Genomic DNA, 20726 nt, shown 5'->3' on the forward strand with positions numbered 1-20726 from the left:
AATGTTTTTGCATTGTATGGCTGAGGATTTCTAGTCAGCCAGTTAATCCTGACGAATTCCACTTGTTTTGTGCTAAACTGTCAAGTTTTATTAGCTAATATTGCCTTTGGACAGCAAACAGAAGAAGCAGACCAGAGTAGGAGTCTTCTAGCTCTCAAGAGATGAAGACATGTTTGAGTTTGTGTGTGTGTGTGTGTGTGTGTGAGAGAGAGAGAGAGATAGAGATAGATAGATAGATAGATAGATAGATAGAGAGAGAGAGAGAGAGAGAGAGAGAGAGAGAGAGAGAAACAACCCGTGGGAGCCAGTTCTTCTTTTACCCTGTGGGTCAGTGTCAAACTCGGGTCATCAGGCTTGGTGGAGAGCATCTTTACCTGCTGAGCCGTCTCATGGTCCTCTATTTTTAAATCTCTACTCTGAAATAGTCATACAATGTTTTGGTTCTCTCTCTCTCTCTCTCTCTCTCTCTCTCTCTCTCTCTCTCTCTCTCTCTCTCATTTCAAATGTAGTCCTGACTGACTTGGAATTCATTATGTAGATCAGGCTGGCCTCAAACTCAGAGATCTCCTTGCTTCTGCCTCCCAAGTGATGGGATTAAAGGATTGCACCACTACGCCTGGCTTTTTCTTCTTTGAGACAAGGTTTCATGTAGCTCTAGCTGTCCTTTAAACTACCTCTGTTGCTGAAGATGACCCAGTTTATTCAGAGTTGGAGGTTAAACCTGGGGCTTTGTGCATGCTAGAAAATCATTCCATTAATTGAGTCACATTTCAGCCCCCAAATTCCTATTTTTAAGAAATGGAAATACTTCACAGATCTGCACATCACCATTCATTGGGAATGGGGTGCTGTGGGAGTCACCTGCCCCCTTTTATTGTACTATTCCAATTATGATGTTTGAGCCGCTGAGTTGAGGCAAGGACTGGCCTGATTTCTTTATCTAACACCATCAACTTTTTTTCTTCTAGGAGACTGCTTTCATAGGGTTGGTGAGGAAGAGAGAGCTTTAAAGTTACTGTTATTTCATGCTTAGAGTTCCATTCTAGCTCCATGTATATTACATGACTTTTTAGCAACTCCTGAATTTCTGCAGCTTCCTAATACCTCAGCAAGAATCAGAACTTGATTCATGTGACTTATTCACAGAGACACAGATGTGAGGAACTAACTTTATGCTTTCATTTAAAAATGAGTTTATGAATTACAACACCACAGAAATGTTCTGCCATACAAAGGCCACCTTAGCAGTTGATAAAGGGCTCTCTCAGGCCGACACATGGCACAGGGGTAGAACCAAATAACATGTCCCTAGCAACTCGGGCTTTAAGCTCCAGTGTTTTCCCATATTGCCTCTTGCCTCCCTTCATAAGCTGTGAGGCTTAAGATAATTTACTTAACCCCAATATAATTCACTTTACTCCTCTGCGAAATAGGAAAGATGGCATCATTGTAATAATGAATGAAGGTAGATGCACGAGGAGAGAAAGCAAGGAGTAGGACTCATTAAACTATGACAAGTTAAAAGGCATTTGTAATGTCACTTTTATGAATGGAAATGAAATTTAAAAAATTAAGACAGGGTTGCTCTGTGTCTCAGGCTGGCCTTGAACTCTTAATCCCCTTGCTTTGGCTTCCCAAGTGCTGGGGATTGCCAGTATGTGTGCACTACCACATCTGCTTGGTGTGTGTGTGTGTGTACACACATACATATATCAAATTTGTATCTAAAGTTAAATTATGTCATTGTGTTTAGATAGTTATATAGGTGCCTTATATTCTTTCTGAAATACGAGGGGTCATAAGTTTATCAACAGAGAACTTATTGGAAAATAGGCTAAACTGTGTTAAATAAGAATTCAAACGTGAAAACGAGACCAGCAGCTATGCTTAGTGGTAAGGGTAAGTGCTAAGTGGGGCATCTTTGACTATTTTCCAGTTAGAGAAAACCACACACACATTCTTAGCTGGTTTGTGGCTAGTTCTTTTACCACACATATTGAGACCTCAAGTCTTGTAAGGAGAAATGCATGGGGTGCTAAGGATGTGACCCAAACAGCAAGAGAGTTTTCCTTTACAAGATGGGGCTCAGCAGTTAAAAATGCTGGTCTCCAAGACTGACACTCTGTTGGAAGCAAGTTGGAAGAAGAGCCTGGTGCTTGATTTAGAAAAATGTTCCCTTTGAGCAGCCTTTTGGACATCTAAGAGGAACCGCTGACCTCCAAATGTTTATGATCTTGGGTTTGTTGGTGTCTGTTTCCCCCTTTAACTTCTAGGGTTTAAGATGGGCCTTCCATAAAACAGGAAATAAATATTTGCTAAATTGGCTTGGCTGGCCAAGAGGACTGGACTAGGCCCTCTGGATACAGAAGACGGTTGTTTGGCTCGAACTGTTTGGGGAACACTCAGGCAGGGGGATCGGGATCCATCCCTGGTGCATGGGCAGGCTTTTGGGAATTCAGTGCCTGTGGTGTGATGCCTTGCACAGCCTTGGTACAGTGGGAAGGGGCTTGGACCTGCCTAGGCTCAGTATGCCAGGCTCTGCTGACTCCACATGGGACACTTTGATTTGGGGGATGTGGGGATGTGGGGTGGCTTGGGAGGGAGGGCTGGGAGATGGGAGCAGGGAGGAGATGGGATCTGTGGGTGGTATGTAGAGTGAGTAGAAAATTTCTTAATAAAGAAAAAAAATAAAAAAAATTGGTTTGGCTGGGACAGAGTGGAGGGCTATCACTGATCCATTTCTCTTCCTAAAACTTGTTGAAATTAAATATTTTTTCATCTGTTTATTATTTATTTCTGTATGTGTATACTCACAGGTACACATATGACATTGTGGTCAGAGGTCAATGTTTAGATTCAGTTCTCTCCTTCTACCTTGTGGGTCTCAGGAGTCAAACTGAGGTTGTCAGGCCTGAGACAAGCATTTTTAACTGCTGAACCATCTTGAGGGTCCCATTCACTCATTTCTATTCAACAACTATTAACAACTAGAAGGCACTGTCAGACACTGCTGAGTTTCACAGATGGTCTATTTATAAGGGCCTGCTGAAGACAGGGGGCCAAGAGTAGGAAGACACTTAGTAACAGAGGCCAGTCTTTTCCCAGCACCACCCATTGATACACAGGAAAATAACACAGAGTTCTGTCTAGTGGGAGCACCACTAGAGAGGAGAAGAGCCATTACAGCCACAGACTCAGTTCTGCTGGACAAGGTGCAACACTGGAAGACCTCCGATTCCCCTGTCCTGCCACTGAAGGATTTCCACTTTCCTGTGAAAAAGCAGGTGGCCATGGCGGCAGGCTTCACAGTGTGTTGGTTTTACTGGAACACAGAAGCACATGAGTTGAAAGTGAAACTTTGCCTATGCCGATCTCTTGCTGTTTGGCTAAATGGAAATACCCTAAGAAGCCAGGATCTGCACAGGTTTTTTTTTTTCTTTGCTGCATACTTTCCGCTTTCAATGCCCACAGCATTCAGTATAACTCAGCTTTTTCTTGGAGGGAAAAGGCCTTTTGGGCAGTTTAATTAGAGAAGTGGGCTTTTCTTTCTCTAGCTTATTTCAGCTCATGATTGTGTTCCCCATGAGTTAGAAGATGATTAGATGCCTGTTTCCTTTTGTTTGTCTGTGCTTATTGGAAAGCATGCTTTGAATTTGCTAGAAGAAAACATGTATTTGTATGATAATTTTTTCCAATGCTTTGTCATATCTAAAGAATTTAGTGTTGTTATTTTTTATTTTTAATGATGTGTGTGTGTGTGTGTGTGTGTGCATGTGAGTATGTGAATGTGTGTGTGTGTGTGTGTGTGTGTGTGTGTGTGTGTGTACATGGTGGTATGTGAGTGCAGGTACCCATAAAGGCCAGAGAGTTAGATCACCTAGTGCTGGAGTTACAGTTATTAGCCATCTGACATGGGTGCTGGGAACCAAACTTGGGTCTTCTGGAAGATCAGTAATGCTCTTATCTGCTAAACCATCTTTCCAGTCTCACTGTGCCTTCTTTAAAATTCAATAAAATTACATTGATCTGTACTCCATCAATTTGAAATACAAGTTGGGTTTGCCAGAGTTTAACTATAGTTAACTTCCCTTATTCAAAATGCTCAGGACTAGAAGTGTTGGATTTTACATTTTTTCCAGATTTTGGAATATTGCTTATATATAATGATATATCTATGTTCAATAGCTATAAAGTTAATCTTTCATATTAGAACACATCAAGCATCATTTTCTAGACTTGTCCAAAATTATTTGAAAATAAAATTGTATACAGTACTCAGTAAATGATTGTTGATGCATTTATTAATCTTTCTTCTCTTATATGAATCAGGCTTGGTGTAAGGCAAATCACATAAGCCTAGGAAGACAGTTTTGAGTGCACCATAATATTCAAATCCCATTTGCTATAGTCTGATTGGTGTCCCTCCAAACTCACATGCTGAGACCTAGTGCTGTGGATATCATTCTGTATAAATAAAACACTGATTGGCCAGTGGCCAGGCAGGAAGTATAGGCGGGACAAGGAGAGAGGAGAATTCTGGGAAGTGGAAGGCTGAGTGAGGGAGACACTGCCAGCCGCCGCCATGACAAGTAGCATGTAGAGTTGCCAGTAAGCCATGAGCCACGTGGCAAGGTATAGATTTATAGAAACGGATTAATTTAAGATATAAGAACAGTTAGCCAGAAGCCTGCCACGGCCATACAGTTTTTAAATAATATAAGCGTCTGTGTGTTTATTTTACAAGTGGGCTGTTGGACTACTGGGGCTTGGCAGGACCCGGAGAAAAAACTCCAGCTACAACCTAGCTCCTCTCTTGAGCAATGGGTCAGTTTCATATGTAAGATTCAGACTCTAGTGCAAGAGTCTTAAGGGACTGAGCTGTTAGATGGTGATGATGTAATGAGGGCCCCACCCTCAAGGATGATGTCAATGCCTTATGAAGGAATGGAGTTGTTTTTCCTCCTCTCATCTGAGTACATACAGAAGACACTGCTTATGAGGAATGGGCCAGTGACAGACACCAAATCTACTAGCACTTTGATCCTGAACATCTTGATTTCTGGTCTATATGAAATAAATTTCTATTTCTTACCAATTAGCCAGTCACTGACATTCAGTTATAGTAACATGAATGGGCTAAGATATCTCCTGTTTCATCCTTGTTTTAATAATTGTCCTCATTCCACAGGAGGTTGAGAGCCAGCCATCCAGCAAGGCTAACAACATCTCTGAGGACATATAGTGGCAATAGTGTTGGATGGCAGTCATAAGGCTGCTCTGTAATGCCTTTTGCCAGGTTCCCAGCTTGATAGAGTAGACAGACACATGGCATTTTTCTGCTCAGAGTTGTGGAGGAGGAGTCCATGGGAGAATATCTTTTTTCCTTTCCACTTTTCCTGTCTGGAACTTTAATTCCCATTTAAGCTAGAGTTGTATTACCTAAATTAGAACTAAAACTTGAAGGTCACAATTAATCATTAATACTTCCCCTGATCTTACTGCTAAGGACCTGGCACCATCATGTGAGTTGAATCATTGAGCCAGAATCACTCAACTCATTGGAACAAGCATGCATTGGGGGCCCGTTTTAAAGATGAAGAATGGGAATTTTGAGGGACTAAGTACATTATCCTAATCCTCAAAGGAGAATAGGGCTGAAATTTAGGTTTAAAATGGGCTCTTTAACTCCTGCTACCAGCTACTACCAAGAGAGAAGAATGAGTTGGTCATAGAGTTTGTTGTCCCATGAAGCAGAAAACAGCAGTGACCCAGGAGTGGTTTTAAGTTCCCTAACAAACATAGGTGTCTCAGGTTTGAGGCTGGTCTTGGTCTCTGTTGGATCCATAGGCAGTAGAATATGCATCTGATAGTGCCATAGAACCTACCTCTTCACGTGCACCACATACTTGGTATCTATGTAGGTGGGCTTCCCAGTGTTCCAGGTGCACGTCATGTTCCCTGAGTATTCGTAGATGACACATGTCACTTGGCTGGGGGCATCTGGTGGATCTGCAACAAAGTGAATCACTAAGAGTTGCTCTTGACAAAGTAGGTAGTTTATAAATCGTCAGTTTCCTAGGGAAACTGGGCCACTTGGCACTGAGTACCCATGGGCTCCTCATTCCACTACTACTACCTTGTACCCAGTTTGTCACCAAGCATTGGTCCTTCCCACACTATGCTGTCCTGTGGTCTCTACTCCTTGGGGATACTAACAAGGTCAGATTCCTCCCATCCAAATAAAGCAAGTCCCCACCCCCCAATTCTCCAATCCTATCTCCTCTCAGCTACCACTCTACCTTTCTTACTTTTTAATCAAGTTATTAAAAATTATTCTTATACATATTTTTGTGTGAATGCATGTGTGTATGTGCGTGTGTGTGTGTGTGCGTGTGTGTGTGTGTGTGTGTGTGTGTGTGTGTGTGTGTGTGGTCTGTGTGTACTTATGTGTGTGAGAATTCTGGTACAAGTGGAAGACAGAGGCCACACTGGATGTCTTCCTTCATTACTTTCCATATTATTTTCTAAATATGTATTTTATTATAAATTACGTATGTCTGACTATGTGGGAATTTGTGCATGTAAGTGCAGATGCCTCTGGGGGCCAGAAGAGGGCACTGAATTCCCTAGAGCTGGAGTTACAGGCAGTTGTAAATGGCCCTATGTGGGTTTTGGGAACTGAACTTAGGACTTCTACAAGAAGAATGTGTGCTCTTAACCCCTGAACCATCTCTGCAGCCTTTCATGCCTTTTTTCTGTTCTTGTTGCCATTTTTTTTTGTTGTTGGTTTGTTTGTTTTGACGCAAGATCTCTCACTGATCCTGAAGCTCACTGATTGGCTAAACTGGTAGGCCAGCAAGCCCTAGAGAGTCTCCTGTCTTTGCCTCTTCAATACTGGGATTACAGGCAGCCATCGTCATGCCTGGCTTTCATGTGGATATTGGAGATCTAACCTCAGGTTTTCATGCTTTCATGGCAAGCATTTTACCAATGGAGCCATCTCCTCAGCCCCTCTGGTCTTTCAGGATTAGTTTGCGCAGTTCTGCTGAAGCCACAGTTGTTAAGGTCACAGGAACTTTCTGTCTGGAAAATTCCTTACTGCCCCATCAGAATTCCATCAGTGTGACAGAGCTTGACCTCTGCAGCAGCCGAGCCTTGTCCTACTTTCTCCTTCAAGCCTTTGTTCTTAGGCTCTGTGAGAGATTCTCCAGCTTTCCCCTATTGGTCCAGAAGACTGTTTCCTCCTGTGGAGTGTGTATTTTACTTTCCCCCTTGAAAGTTTGCTGTTCACATGTGATTCAGCAGTAAGGGGAAGGAAACTTCCAACCATGTTACAATATGCATGACACCTGAGGACACGGTACAGAATAAGCCAGACACAAAAGACTGCATGGTTCCTCTTAGAAATGGTATCTAGAATAGTCAAATTCACAAAACCAAAGGTGGAATGACAGTGGTGGCCTGTTGTGCAGGTAGGCAGTGTGTTGAGGTCCAGGATGAGAGAGTTGTTATTCAATAGACAGTTTCCTTTGACAAGAAGAGTCCTAGAAAGAGAGTGCTGGAAGGAGATAAGCAAATGCAGTAACCGCCACTGAAGCAAACCCTTACAACTGGCGAAAATAAGTAGGTTATGCTATGTAGATTTTACCATTGCCACATCAAAAAGGTTTTTTTTTTTTTTAAAAAAAAGCTTTGGTATTCATCGAACTATTTCAAGATGTGCTCTCTCTCCCACATCCCTGACCACGCCCACCCACCCACCCCGGTTCTGCTTGTCCTCCCCATAACCTCATGTTTTATTTTGTTTTGTCTGCTAGCATTTTTCCTATGAGAAGCAACACTAACCCCAGTCTCCTCAGCTCCATTCTCCACCCAAGTCTAGCCCAGGGATGTCAGTAACTAGGTCATGTGCACAAGGGTGCCCTTGACCTAAGCTGACTAATCAGAGAATTTCTCTTGGGAATGAGCTCATGACTCAGAATGAACCAATAAGGATTCTCTAAGGGTCTCCCTCTCTTCTTCTCCCTCTTCTCTCCCCCTCTCCCTATCCCCACTCTCTCCCTCTCCCTGCTGCTCTCTCCCTCCGTTTCTCTCTATGCAGTACATGAGCTGAGCTGCTTGTGACATTCCTGTCACAGTGAACAGTCCTTTTAGTGGTGCTGGATTTGAGGGTGAATCCAGCCTAGGACAAAGAGTTTTGATGACAGTCTTTGGACCCTCAGTGTCTCTGAGGCACATGTAACCCCAGAAACCATCGAATGACATCCAGATGTCCAATTACGTTGTTCAACAATAAGCTCCCAGGATTGATGTTTTCAAACAAGCGTGAGGATATTGAGTAAGTGCTTGCTGTATCTCAACATTTCTGGGGCACTTCTCTCGGTTTTCCCCTCCAGATAAACTCCTGCCTGAGATGACTATGCTGAAAATTACAAGACAAAGGGAAGAAATTTTGGTGGATGCTGGAAGGGGAGAATTATGAAGAATAAAGCTTGGGCCATTCCACAGACAATCATGGATTCATGGATCTCTACTGCTGATGAACTGTTGGCTACTGATGGTTAGGGGTGAACACTATCTTCAGTTATGCACCCGAGAGTGAGCCCACAAGGCACGACAGACAGTTTCAAAGCATGGTCACACAGATGGCCCTGGTTAAAATCAGTAGATCACAAAACAAAAGGACATGAATATGGGGAAAAGACCTGTGAGGAGGAGGGGGTTGACAGGGATGGAGAGTAGACAAAAGACAGTGAGGTTAAGAGTCATCAGAATATGTGTGTGTGTATGAAATTGTCAAAGAGCAAATTTAGTTAACACGAAAAGGACACAGACAGTTTGGTATTTGCAAATTGTCTACCAAGAATATTACATTGTTATTTCAAGAGGCAATTGGATCCCTGTGAGTTCAAGGCCAGCCTGGTCTACATAGTGAGTCCCAGGTCAGCCATAGTGAGACACAGTGAGCTATACAGTGAGACCATTTTCTTAAACGAAATGAAACGAAACAAAACAAAACAGAAAACCTCAAAAAGTTATTTAGAGACATCAAATTGGCAAAGATTTAAAAAAATGGTATTATAAATTATAAAACATTAAAATGAATTTATGGAAATCCTGTAACACATTTCCGGTATGGGTACAAATTTGGATAACCTCTGAGGTTTACCCGTTGTGTATTATAACAGGGAAAGGCGAGAACAGGGCTGGCAGGATCCCTCAGTGTGAAAAGTTGCTTGTTGCTTAAACTGACAATCTGGGTTTGATCCCCAAGACCCATATGGTGGAGAGAATGGATTCCTTGGGGTTGTCCTCTGACCTCCACATGCATGCCATGGCATATGCATAGGCACATAAATACACATACATGTGCTCATGTGCACACAGAATAAATAAAACATATAACTAAAATGTTTCAAGTGAGAACAATACCATGCAACCCAGCAGTTTTACAGGTAGGAGTGCATTCTTAATGAAATATCCACACACATATGAAAATAACTTGATAAGAGTATGTAACTATCCTTCAAAGTAGTGTTAATAATAATGAAAAACATGGAATACCCCTCAATGTTACAACACAAGGCTGTGCAAACTATAATATACTCCTAAAATACACCTTAAAACAATGTTGTTGACAATGCTTTAAGGTCTTAGAAGTTGTTAGAAATATATTACTGTGTGATGACTGTATGATAAAGTGATTTAAAAAGTATGTTACAAAGTGATATATTGCAGTGGCTTCCGTAGAGAGAAAGAGAAAGGGAAATGCTGAAACTTCAAAGACACATTTCCAATTGTTAAGATGGGATTATGTCATGGGTAGAATGATGGGCTTGTGTGCTTGACAGGCATTTCTATTTTGCTCATCAAAAGCTTTTTAACTGTGTATGTTGAATGTAATCAATTTTACTATTAAAAGCTGTGTTCTTGGCTATAGAGTTGCCCAGTGTTTGAGAGTGTTTGCTGCATTATTATGAAGCCTGGAGTTTGGATCATGACACCTATGTAATGAGCTAGGCATGGTATGCACATCTGTAACTCCAGCTCCAAGTGAAGCAGAAACAGGAGAATAACTGCAACCTGCTGGCTTCCAGCCTAGCCAAGAAAATGTGAGCCCTGGGTTCAGAGAGAGATTCTGCCTCAAAGGAAAAAGAAGGAGAGTGATAGAGGAAAATACCCAGTGACCTCTTCGAGCCTTCCTACCTTCACACACATATGTACATGCATTCTCACACAGAAACCCATACAAACAACTCAATCTTCTTTTTAAAAGCTATTTTCAAACAGCAATGATGACATGAAAATGCTTTGTAAGAGTTCGGCGAGTGGTAGCGTTAGGTTCCAGTGAGAAACGTGGGCTCCCACAAGTGAAAAGAAATCTTGAAGTTTCATTTGAACTTGAAAGAGGTAAGCATGGCAACAGTACCTTACATCATTCTGTACACTGGGTTGTGAGAGCTTGTGGATTATAACAGTGGAATTATGTCATGGGTAGAATGATGAGCTCGTGGGCTTGGTAGGGGTTTTTCTATTTTTGCTACTTTTTCCTGTGGTTTTAGACAGAGAGCCCTGTAATTTGACAATTACAGAAGACACATGTCAACTTTCTGGACTTTGTTTCACACTATTTTCCATGAAGCAAATGGTCAGGACTGCAAATGGATGGTTGGCAACAACTTCGGAAAAGACAAAAGTGACAACTCTGTCACATGGCTAAGTGAGCAATGTGTGTTAGTGGGAAGCAGAATAAGGAGCTAGAGAGTAAAGTCCCAAGAGGAACATCCCATTGTTAGATTCACTGCTAGGCTATAGCTATCCAAGAACAAAACTGGCTGTCCACTTCTTGAGAATATCCAGAATACACAGAGGATTAAGATTTTGTTCTCTCACATCTATCCCACCCTTCTACCCTTATAGGATGCTCTCTGATCATTTACCAGGAGATTTACTAATTCAGTCTAACCAAAGATCCTTTGCCACTAAGATCTTCTGAAGGGGCAGGGTCTGTGGTTTTCTTTACTTTGCATTTCTAGTACTTAGCACATTTTTGGGTACATTTGTAAAACAATCACTGAAGTTTATCCCATGAATTGAATGGCGAATTAAAAAGAGGATAATGAGAAGAATTAAGATGGAGAGAGGCATGAAATTTCAGGTGGAGATCACTAAGCCACTGCAGGAAGGTGCAAGCTAGGCTATCCACACAAGGAGCAACACTGAAAATATTCAGGGTTTTGAGTATCTAACAATTCTTTCATCATCGTAAGTATAGGCCAAAGACTGAAAACATGTAAGACAAAAATGCTTAAAATTTTAAGTAAATGGTTAAGTGGAAACACCACTTACATGGTTTATTTAATTTGACACTTTTCAATGACCCCTATTTGAACAAATTTCCCATAGTATGTTTTCATTTAATCAGAGATAAGAATCTAAGAAGCATGTAAGATTATGGATTATAGTGGAAACTGTGATAGTGGTGTTTCAGGAATCACTCATTAGAAAGACTTTGAAAGACCTGTATAGTTTCAGGGAAAACACTGACCCACTTTCCCTCTACCTTCCACGATGTGCCAAAATGCCTGTAATCACTCCATTCAAAACAGTGATGACTACTTGACATTGTAAAGCTTACAGAACAAATATCTTGTATCAAAGTGGCCCAGTGAAAGCAGTGTACTTTCTAGAGCACCACAAAACCCTCAAGCCCCCCCTTTTGACCTATTTAATAGGAAGTAAGTTTGCTGAGAACTCAGCCCCAAAGCTCATTCAACTTGAACCCAGGGGGTTGAGTAAATTCTTGCCTGGCAGTTGGGTTTTCACACTCATAACCCAAGGTTTCTGTGAGGAATTACACCTCAAAAATTAATGAATGGAAAGAGTGATGGTACAGGATGAGAGCTTCTCTTAGGCTGTCCTGGAGGGGCAACATCCTCTGAGTTGGTTCTGGGCTTTGGACAGAAACCCTTCAATCATACTAAGAGGGTGGCAGCAAGTAATGAGTCACTTGCACTCTGGTGCACACAGGGAAGGGGTGTTAAGTAAAATTTGTAAGAACATGTTTGCTGTTGTTTTGGATGAAGGTCCTTCACTAGGAAAATAAACTAGCAATTCAAACCAAAATGAAGGGGCCTGTGCTCAGCACCAAACTGGAGTTTAAGATCAAGTTTGCTTGAAAACAGGAGGCTCAACAACATCCTGTGCTAATGGTTCATTCTCCCAGACCCAGCATAAGGCAGACCCATTCTGCTTTAACTAAAAGTAACATGGTGGTAACTGTTTTGATTTCTTGTTCCATCTTATAAAATCACCTGCTCTGATCTCCATCACCACAACTGTCTGTTTAGAGAATGAGGTGCTCTTTGAATCAGGAATTGTAAGTAAGATACAGAACTGAAACCCAAAGCTGCTGGATTTTTTTCTTTTAATAGAAGTGATACTTATTTTAGATTTTTTTTCCTCTCACTTAAACCAACAACTCACCTTTCCCAGGAACTGTGGAGATTTCTCATTTTCCCTCTGAAGAAATTGCATATCACTCTCCACTCTTACATCAATCCCCAAAAGAGAAACAGCAGAACACTGACATATTGAGAGGGCGATTTTGTTCCTGAGATTACGGACAAGCTAATAAGATTTCATGCTTCTGATGAGCTGTCTGTTTTTGGTTTGATTTTTCACAATGTAGGCACATTCTACTGTTTAATGCACTGATTCAAGGCACATGTAGCAAGTTTATTATTAAAGTCTAAAACTTACTTCTTCAACTCTCCTCCACCTCATCCTATAGCTATCTCATTTGAAAGACATGCATGCTTGGTCAGGTGCCTGGAGTTAAGCAGGACAGTGGCCTTATTACAGAACAAGGAAGTCTGCTGGCTTCCAGGCAGTCAATCATGAGGCCAAGTGATCCAGGGGTCTGCTCTGGCTCTTCTTATTTATGATTTGGAGCTGAGGAAGAAGCAAGAACTTAGATAGTATTATAAAAATACAGGGGAAGGGAGCCCTTCTGATCTTTCACCTCAAATGGCAGAGATGAACTGGAGAATGAGGATAAGGAGGTGGCTCAGTTAGTTGGTAAGGTGTAAGCATGGGGACCTGAGTTTAGTCCCTAGCATCCACATAACATGACTGGCATGTTGTCATAAGCTTGTAATCTCAGTATTGAGTGGGTGGAGACAGGAAGATTCCTAAGGCTCCCTGGCCAGCCAGACTAACTGGTGAGCCTCAGGTCACAGTGTGAGGCCTTGTCTCAAAAACAAGGTGAAAGACTCCTTTCAATAATGCGAAAGTTTGACCTCTGGCCTCTGTACCCAAATGCACACACATACATGTACACTTGCACACACAATCACAGACACACTAATACTTAAAAAACAAAAGGTCCATAGATATTTATATAAATAAGTACAGGAACTTATACACCTTCATAATGTTGTGAACACAAACTGATTTAGTGTGTTTTGAGATCAATTTGACTGAATTTTTCTTAATAATGACAGTAACGGTAATTCATAATAGGAACTATGGGATTGAGAACAAGAGATTGTATGAGAATCTCCCTATGTATGTTTACTTGTTTGTTTGTTTATTGAAATGGGGTCTCACTATGTAGCCCCAGATGGCCTGGAACTCCTGATAACAATGGTCTACCCTTAAACTTACAGAGATCTATCTGCCTGACTCCCAAGCGCTAGGATTAAAAGTGGAAGCCACCATGCCTGTCTGGAGAATCTTCTTATGTTTTATCAACAACATGCATTTAATAAGAATTAGACACTAACATACTTTGAAGTTTTTAACATATATTCAAATAAAATTTTGAAATATGGTGCTTACAATTACTTTCATTTCACAGAAAAAGCCATGGAGGTTGAGGTCAGCTAAACAAATTGCCCAAGATCACATAGCTCATTGGGAAGACACTGAGAATACAAAGGTAATTTTGAAATGTTCCCTGAATCTTGGTTTCAAAATCTCTCACTGGGATCAATGAGCTTCAAAGTGAATGATTTTAGTTTGGAAAACAAATTCACCAACAAAAACCAAATTAAAAAGAGATGAAAAGAGCATCATTTAAACTTTTTGTTGTTGCCAAGACTCAGGTTGATCAGGAATTCACCATCCTGCCTCCTCCACATCCATCCTTACCTAAGAGAAGCTTCTCAGACCTGAGGTGTTGGCTTTCACATAGACTGTATTGATTTAGGCTAGTGGGGAAAATTGTTCTCTGGGGGTATTTGCAATATTTTAAAATTTATGGTGTTCACATCAAACCTCCATACTTCTGCCTTCTTTTGAAAACCCAACAGGTCAAGGCACACTGGGCCCTATGTGACAGTGGCTGTCCCAGTGAGCCATGATCTTCCTTCTTTGTATGGGCCTCACCAACCCCCATAACTCAGAGTTGATCAACCTGACTCTTTTGAGTTGAGCCCCTGTCTTAAACCTGTATGATAGGTCAACTGTAGTGATTTGCCTCTAGCTTTAGTTCAAAAGTCCAGCAATTATCAGTTAACCATTAAGATACACCATAGTACTTACATCCAGAGGAAATGTCCTTCCCACAAATGAACGTCTCTTGAAAATGCCCAGGACACTCGGCAGTGCAATGCATAGAGGCATGAGGTTCCCAAAAGCCTTTGTACCAAAGTCGAGCTGTTGTTCTATTAATCCTTGTGATATGAACGCTTTCTTTGATGCCATTTTTATAAAAATAAAGCTTCCTTGGTCGGCAGTTCTTAAGGGCTTCTTGGCAATATACAGAAACATTCATCCCCATCTGAAACATTTCACTAGGCTCTACCCACATGTTACCAGAGCAGTTTATAGTTGTAATTCCTGGAAACAAACACATGAAATAATCAATTGTGCTGGCAAAATATTGTAAGGGATTTAGAAGAAGAATATGCCACTGCATGTGAAATGTTTTCTTTCAGTAACTGAATGATTACTGAAGAACAGTCGTGTGTTTTCATTTTGGTTCCCCTGATGGGCAGCAGCTCGACACAGCCTTTGAGCTTTGTCCTTGTCAGAGAGCAAACACAATTTCCTTTTCTACTGTAAAGTGGAGACCATTATGAACTGACAACATTTTTTTCATAGATGAGACTCAAAGTAGCGCACGGGGCACTGCAGAATTCAATTCTATGCTTTTGATACTCAACCAATCTTTTGTTGGTTGGAGGGGGGCTGTTTTTGCTTGTTTGAGATAAAAGTTCCTTTTATCAGCATAATGTGACTATAATGATCAGCTCCTTACAAAGAGAGAGTCCTTAATAGCTACATGAAGCTTATCATTAATTTGATAATATAGGGGAAACAAAATACATTATTGAGTTAAAAAGCAAGCTGCAAAACAACATAGTTCATAAAAGCTCAACCTTGGGAAAAAGCAAATAATGGACGAATCAAGGAGAAATACCGAAAGTTGTTAGCAACAGTAATCTCCATGTTAACATTTTTATTTTACATTGTGTATGTCTATGACTTAAACATTATACAATGGGTAAATTACTTTCATGACACCGAATCACGAACTTTAAAGCTCAGTGGCAGTGTTTGTCTTGAGTTATGTTCCCATCAGACTCGCCTAATAGTAAAGTCATTTATATAGAGTCAAACGGAATGGAATGTTAATGAAATAAAACTCTTACCTAGAAAACATACCAGAAGTTTCATGAAAGGTGTTGTAACTTTTCCTGGAAGTACTTGTATTAAAATATATTTAAGTCTTATTAAGATAAGAACAAAGATCAGTATTTGATTTTAAAAAGGTCCTTGTCTTTGAAACATAAAGCTTAAAGAACTAGCTTGCTGAGTATGTAATTTAAGATTTAATTTTGTTTAAGTAACATTTAGACATAAATTAAAAGTATTTAAATGTTGAAATAGTAATAAAATAATTACAGCATCAATAGGGACTAGAACCAGAGACACGAAACGGGAGTTTGTGACAATATCTGGGCAATCTTTTTTTGTTGTTGTTTGTTTGTTTTTCGAGACAGGGTTTCTCTGTGTAGCTTTGTGCCTTTCCTGGAATTCACTTGGTAGCCCAGGTTGGCCTCAAACTCACAGAGATCCGCCTGGCTCTGCCTCCCGAGTGCTGGGATTAAAGGCGTGCGCCACCACCGCCCGGCCATCTGGGCAATCTTATACTATTGTAATCCCAGGACTCAAGAGACTGAGGGAGGAGGACCACAAGTTCAGGGCAAGCATGTGCTACATAGATTATAAACTCTAAGCTAGCTTGGGCTGCACAACAAAGAATGAGAGCGGGTGAGATGGCTACCAAATTTGGAGACATGAGTTTGATCCTTGGGTCTCACATAGTGGAAAGAGAGAAGTATGTTGTCCTCTGGCCTCCTCCTTGTGCCATGGCACAGGCTCTGTTCACACTGATGAACCAGTGTGAAAAATATTTAAAAAGGAAGAGAGAAATATTAGTAGACTCCTAGCACTTGGGAGGTTGAAGTAGGAGGATGGAGAATTTGAGGTCAGCCTGTATCACATAGCAAGTTCAAGGCTGATGTGCAAATTGTGGCTTGATGTTAAAAAACAAATGAAAGAAGAAGATGAAGAGAGGAAAAGAAAAGGGAGGAGGAGGTAGAGGTGAAATGGGGCAATATTGAGTAGAGCGGCATGGGTCCAGAGTAAGGATGACAGACAGATTTGTGAATTACTCTCTCTCTCTCTGTCTCTCTCTCTGTCTCTCTCTGTCTCTCTCTGTCTCTCTCTCTCTGTCTCTCTCTCTCTCTCTCTCTCTCTCTCTCTATATATATATATATATATATATATATATATATATATATAAAGGAAACATCTAGTATTTTTAAATAAGTTTGATAATTCAACTTTAGAAAAAATGTCTCTATGACTCATTGTGAAACCATTTTTAGAATACATAGAAAAGTGTCAAGAGATTTGGTCACATGTCCTGGGTTTTAGAAATGGCTTTTCAGAGCATAATGGGGGCAAGTTGTTGATCAGGAGGAGGCAACACAGACTATAAAAGACTAGGTCATGTTGACTTGACAGTTCCTTTCTTCTTCTTGAGATAGGCTCTCACTTTGCACGCAGCTCATGCTAACTTTGAACTCATTTCCATCTTCCTGTCGGCCTCTTACATGATGATAATATAGACATGAGCTACCCTGCCCAACTAATTGAATTTCTTAAATAAGGTTATTTGAGCTACCCTGCCCAACTAATTGAATTTCTTAAATAAGGTTATTAGATTGGTTAGAAATGTTTGTCATTTTTTGTAGAAATGTGTAATTATGCTTTTTATCTTTATAAAGCCATTTGTTTATTTAATGGTTTTTTTTTTTTTTTGGTGGAGTAGTTTCGCCATGTGTTCCAGGCTGTCCTTCTACTCTGTAGCCCACTCTAGTTTCAAACTTGCAACAACTCTCTTGTCTCGGCCTCCTGAGTATCAGGATTAAGTTGTGTGCCTCTGCACTGGGCTAGTAGAGCTACTGAAATGGAGTAACACAATCCTAGTGAAAACCTCGACAGTTGTCACTTGGAATCTACTAAAATAGTCATAGAAGAATGAACGACAGTGCTGGCCCTGTCTAACACCACTTCTTACTTCACTTGCTGTGCGCTCGTCATTTGGATGTATAAACAGAAATCTACTTAGTGTCTGTCTGCTCATTTCAAGCAACTGGCTTCTTTTCTCCTAAAGCTTGTAAGGAATCTGTTGGTCTGATTCTGAAGTGTCCAGTCATCGTGCTGTGAGTTTTTACATCTACACCTATAGCTCCAACATAACTGTGTCCACAACTATAGAGGAGCAAAATGGAAGTCAGCATGGTCCCTAAGCAAGGATGACTCACACATTTGTGAAGCATTTCACATTTAACAACAAACAAACAAACAACACCCTGCAAAACAAGCAAAAAACCAAACAAACAAAACAAACAAAAAAGGAGAAGTTTGTCACTATTATGAATCACCTAGTCTGAAAAATGTCACTCACTGTTCAGAACCCTGTGTTAGTACTGATTGTCTTTCTGTAACTGTACCCTTGCCCAGGAGACAGCTGCTCCCAACAGAAACTCCCAGATGTCAACCATTGCCTTCCTTAAACTTCTGCAGTCTCAAAGGAACTTGTTTTATTGAATGTTGATGTGAATTATAAGACAGAAACAAAGCAGCAAAATAATGGTGTTTCACAAGGACTAAAAACTAGCAGAGAGAGCTTGCTGTATAGTAATCATCAATAAGTAGTTCACAGAACTGAAGTAAATGCAAGCTTTGGATAAATTGCGTAACAGTTATGATAATCCCCAAATAGAACATCTCCAGATGGCCTCCTTTGTGGAAACATTCATGAATGACAGAGGAGTGTCCATTGGGATATCTGGGGAAAAAAACAAAACAAAGCAAAACAGAAAACAACTTGCATTTGGAGGGAAGTTGGATTACTTTTAGTTTGTTCCATTCCATATTAATTTTTCTCAGTGCAATAATTTTTGTATTTTTCAGATATTATGACACAATGGCTTAAAAATGATAATCATTCAATGTTCTATTTGCTAAATGAAAACAGAGACACACAAAATACTATACCTCCATGACACCATCTGAAGAGCACATAGAGGGCTATTCCTACATGCAACTGAAGTGTGAGGTGATTCATGTCCCAAGTGAGGAAGAAACCTTTCATTTCTCTCTGGAAAAAAATATGAAAAATCTTTATATTGTAACATTTTACTGAGACACTTAGCATTACATTTCTCATAATTATTGGCTTGAATAGGATTCTTTCATTCAGAATGACTGAAACAGGGCAGAGAGATGCCAATGTTGTGTGAGGAGCTTCATGAAGAGGCAGATAAGCAGAGCATCAGAGTGGAATGTACGCCTTCAAGCATCACTTAGGAGGTCATCAGATCTTTGTTAAAATGTAGTTACTCCAACTCTATTGTCTCTCATCAGACATCTCCCCTCTCTGCTGTAACTTCTGATGATGAACAGTTAATGTGTGACCGGTTCACACACACCATGATCTGGAAGGCCAGTCTTTGATGAACAAAAGTTGGGAAAAACCGCAAGTTTTAGAATTCTCACAGAAAAAGGATACACAGTGAGGAATAGCGGAACAAGGCAAAGACTAAATAGAATATGACAAGTCAAAGCTACAGAGGGCCCTTCATCTCTGGCTCAGAAGAGACGTGTGATGAAAGACACTGTCCACAGTTTACACCTGGGCCTTGCTCTTCACTTGTCAGTCTAGCTGTGGAATAAGTTAGTTACTCAATCATTTTGTTTTTGTCAACTTAGTTAAGCCTGAGTTTTCATATTAAAGAACTTCAAAACACAACTCATGGCTCATCTAGCAGCATAAAACACGATTATATTTTTGTGGTTTATGAACTTGGAGAGCCCTTTCTTAATTTGCGACAACATATCTCTATAAGAGGCAGCAGAAGCTGTAGAACCACCTCATCAGAATTTCACTGCTCACCACCTAGTTATCGGAATCGGTGTGATGGCAGACAGTATAATAGACTTACCTTTCATCAGTAGCATTGCACGAAAGCATCACAGAACACATGAGGGAAAGCAGTTATCAGAATCAGTGTGATGGCAGACAGTGTAATAGACTCACCTTTCATCAGTAGCATTGCACGAAAGCGTCACAGAGAACATGAGGGAAAGCAGTTTGGGCCTGTGCATTTGCAGAGGAGAGTGCAGCCGACTTTCAGGATTTCAGGGATTAAGGTCTCTTTACCTCTCTGCTCATTTGCAGCACCTTCCCTCTTCAGAGCCAAGCAGCTGCCCTCGTGGCTGCGCTGTCTTCTTTCCCACTGCCTGCCTGTCAGTGATCACTTCAGATTTTTACCTATGAGACAAATGGAAATGTCAGCAGAGCCCTGACCTACATTTCTGTTTCCTGAAGAGGAACTCGGTGTCCATTTCATAATGACTAGCTCTCATGTCACTATTTGGGAAAACCCAGATTGCTGAAAGTGAACTGCTGCGTCAATACTTTTTTTCCTCACCTTAGTTGAAAATATTGTCTTATTTAGGAAGTCAAACAAATGGGCATGGCTGTACATGCCTTTAATCCCAGCACTTGGGAGGGAGAGGCAGGCAGATCTGTATGAGTTCAAGGTCAGCCTGGTCTATGTAGGGAATTCTAGGCCAGCTAGGGTTACATAGTGAGATCTGGTCTCAAAACAAATAAACAAAAAAAAAAAAAAAAAAAAGAAAGAAAGAAAGAAAGAATGAAAAACAAAAACACCAATCCATGTAGCAGCTTATTTTTCTACCTGCACCATACACCGAAGTAAGAGAGAACAATGAGGTCAAGAGAATTGGAGACAAACTCTCTACTCCCCGCCAGCTCCTTCAGAGATAACAGCAACATGAGGCAACTCAGGAGGAAGTCTCACCACTCTCTCCAGTCAGCCTCATTTCCAGATTCATTTTCACCAACCCCAACCACACACTGAAGCTTGTTGAGGCTTAACCAGGAGGCCATGCTTCTCCAGCAAGAAGCTGGAATTTCTCTAGGTCAACACTCCTCCTCTTTCCTTGGCTGCTGAGTGGGTAGGAGAACAACACATTTTAGCTTGCAAAATTATGAGAAATGAGATTTCAGAGCAGAGAAGGGTATGTGGAAGGGAGGGAAGATATGCTCCCCCAGCCAAAGACACAGAAAAGGAGCCTAAGCTGGGTCAACAGGCACCTCACAAGAGTAAAGGGAAAAG

The 20726-nt window shown here is 40.9% G+C and overlaps 1 protein-coding gene across 1 annotated transcript in view; it reads right to left on the reverse strand.

Annotated features, from left to right (window-relative positions):
* The window catches only part of Il23r (interleukin 23 receptor), a 64464-nt gene extending 44617 nt beyond the window's left edge, over positions 1-19847 (reverse strand). Inside the window, exons 1-4 of the mRNA XM_052721960.1 lie at positions 19622-19847; positions 18580-18682; positions 14548-14844; positions 5886-6009 (exon numbers count right to left, since the gene is read on the reverse strand). Of these exons, the coding sequence (XP_052577920.1) occupies positions 5886-6009; positions 14548-14844; positions 18580-18676 (518 nt within the window). The 5' untranslated portion in view covers positions 18677-18682; positions 19622-19847. The remainder of the gene's footprint in view (positions 1-5885; positions 6010-14547; positions 14845-18579; positions 18683-19621) is intronic.
* Positions 19848-20726: the final 879 nt, after the last annotated feature.

The sequence above is a fragment of the Peromyscus californicus genome, unplaced genomic scaffold (assembly GCF_007827085.1).
Source record: "Peromyscus californicus insignis strain IS unplaced genomic scaffold, ASM782708v3 Scaffold_6__1_contigs__length_162567912, whole genome shotgun sequence".
Lineage (NCBI taxonomy): Eukaryota > Metazoa > Chordata > Mammalia > Rodentia > Cricetidae > Peromyscus > Peromyscus californicus.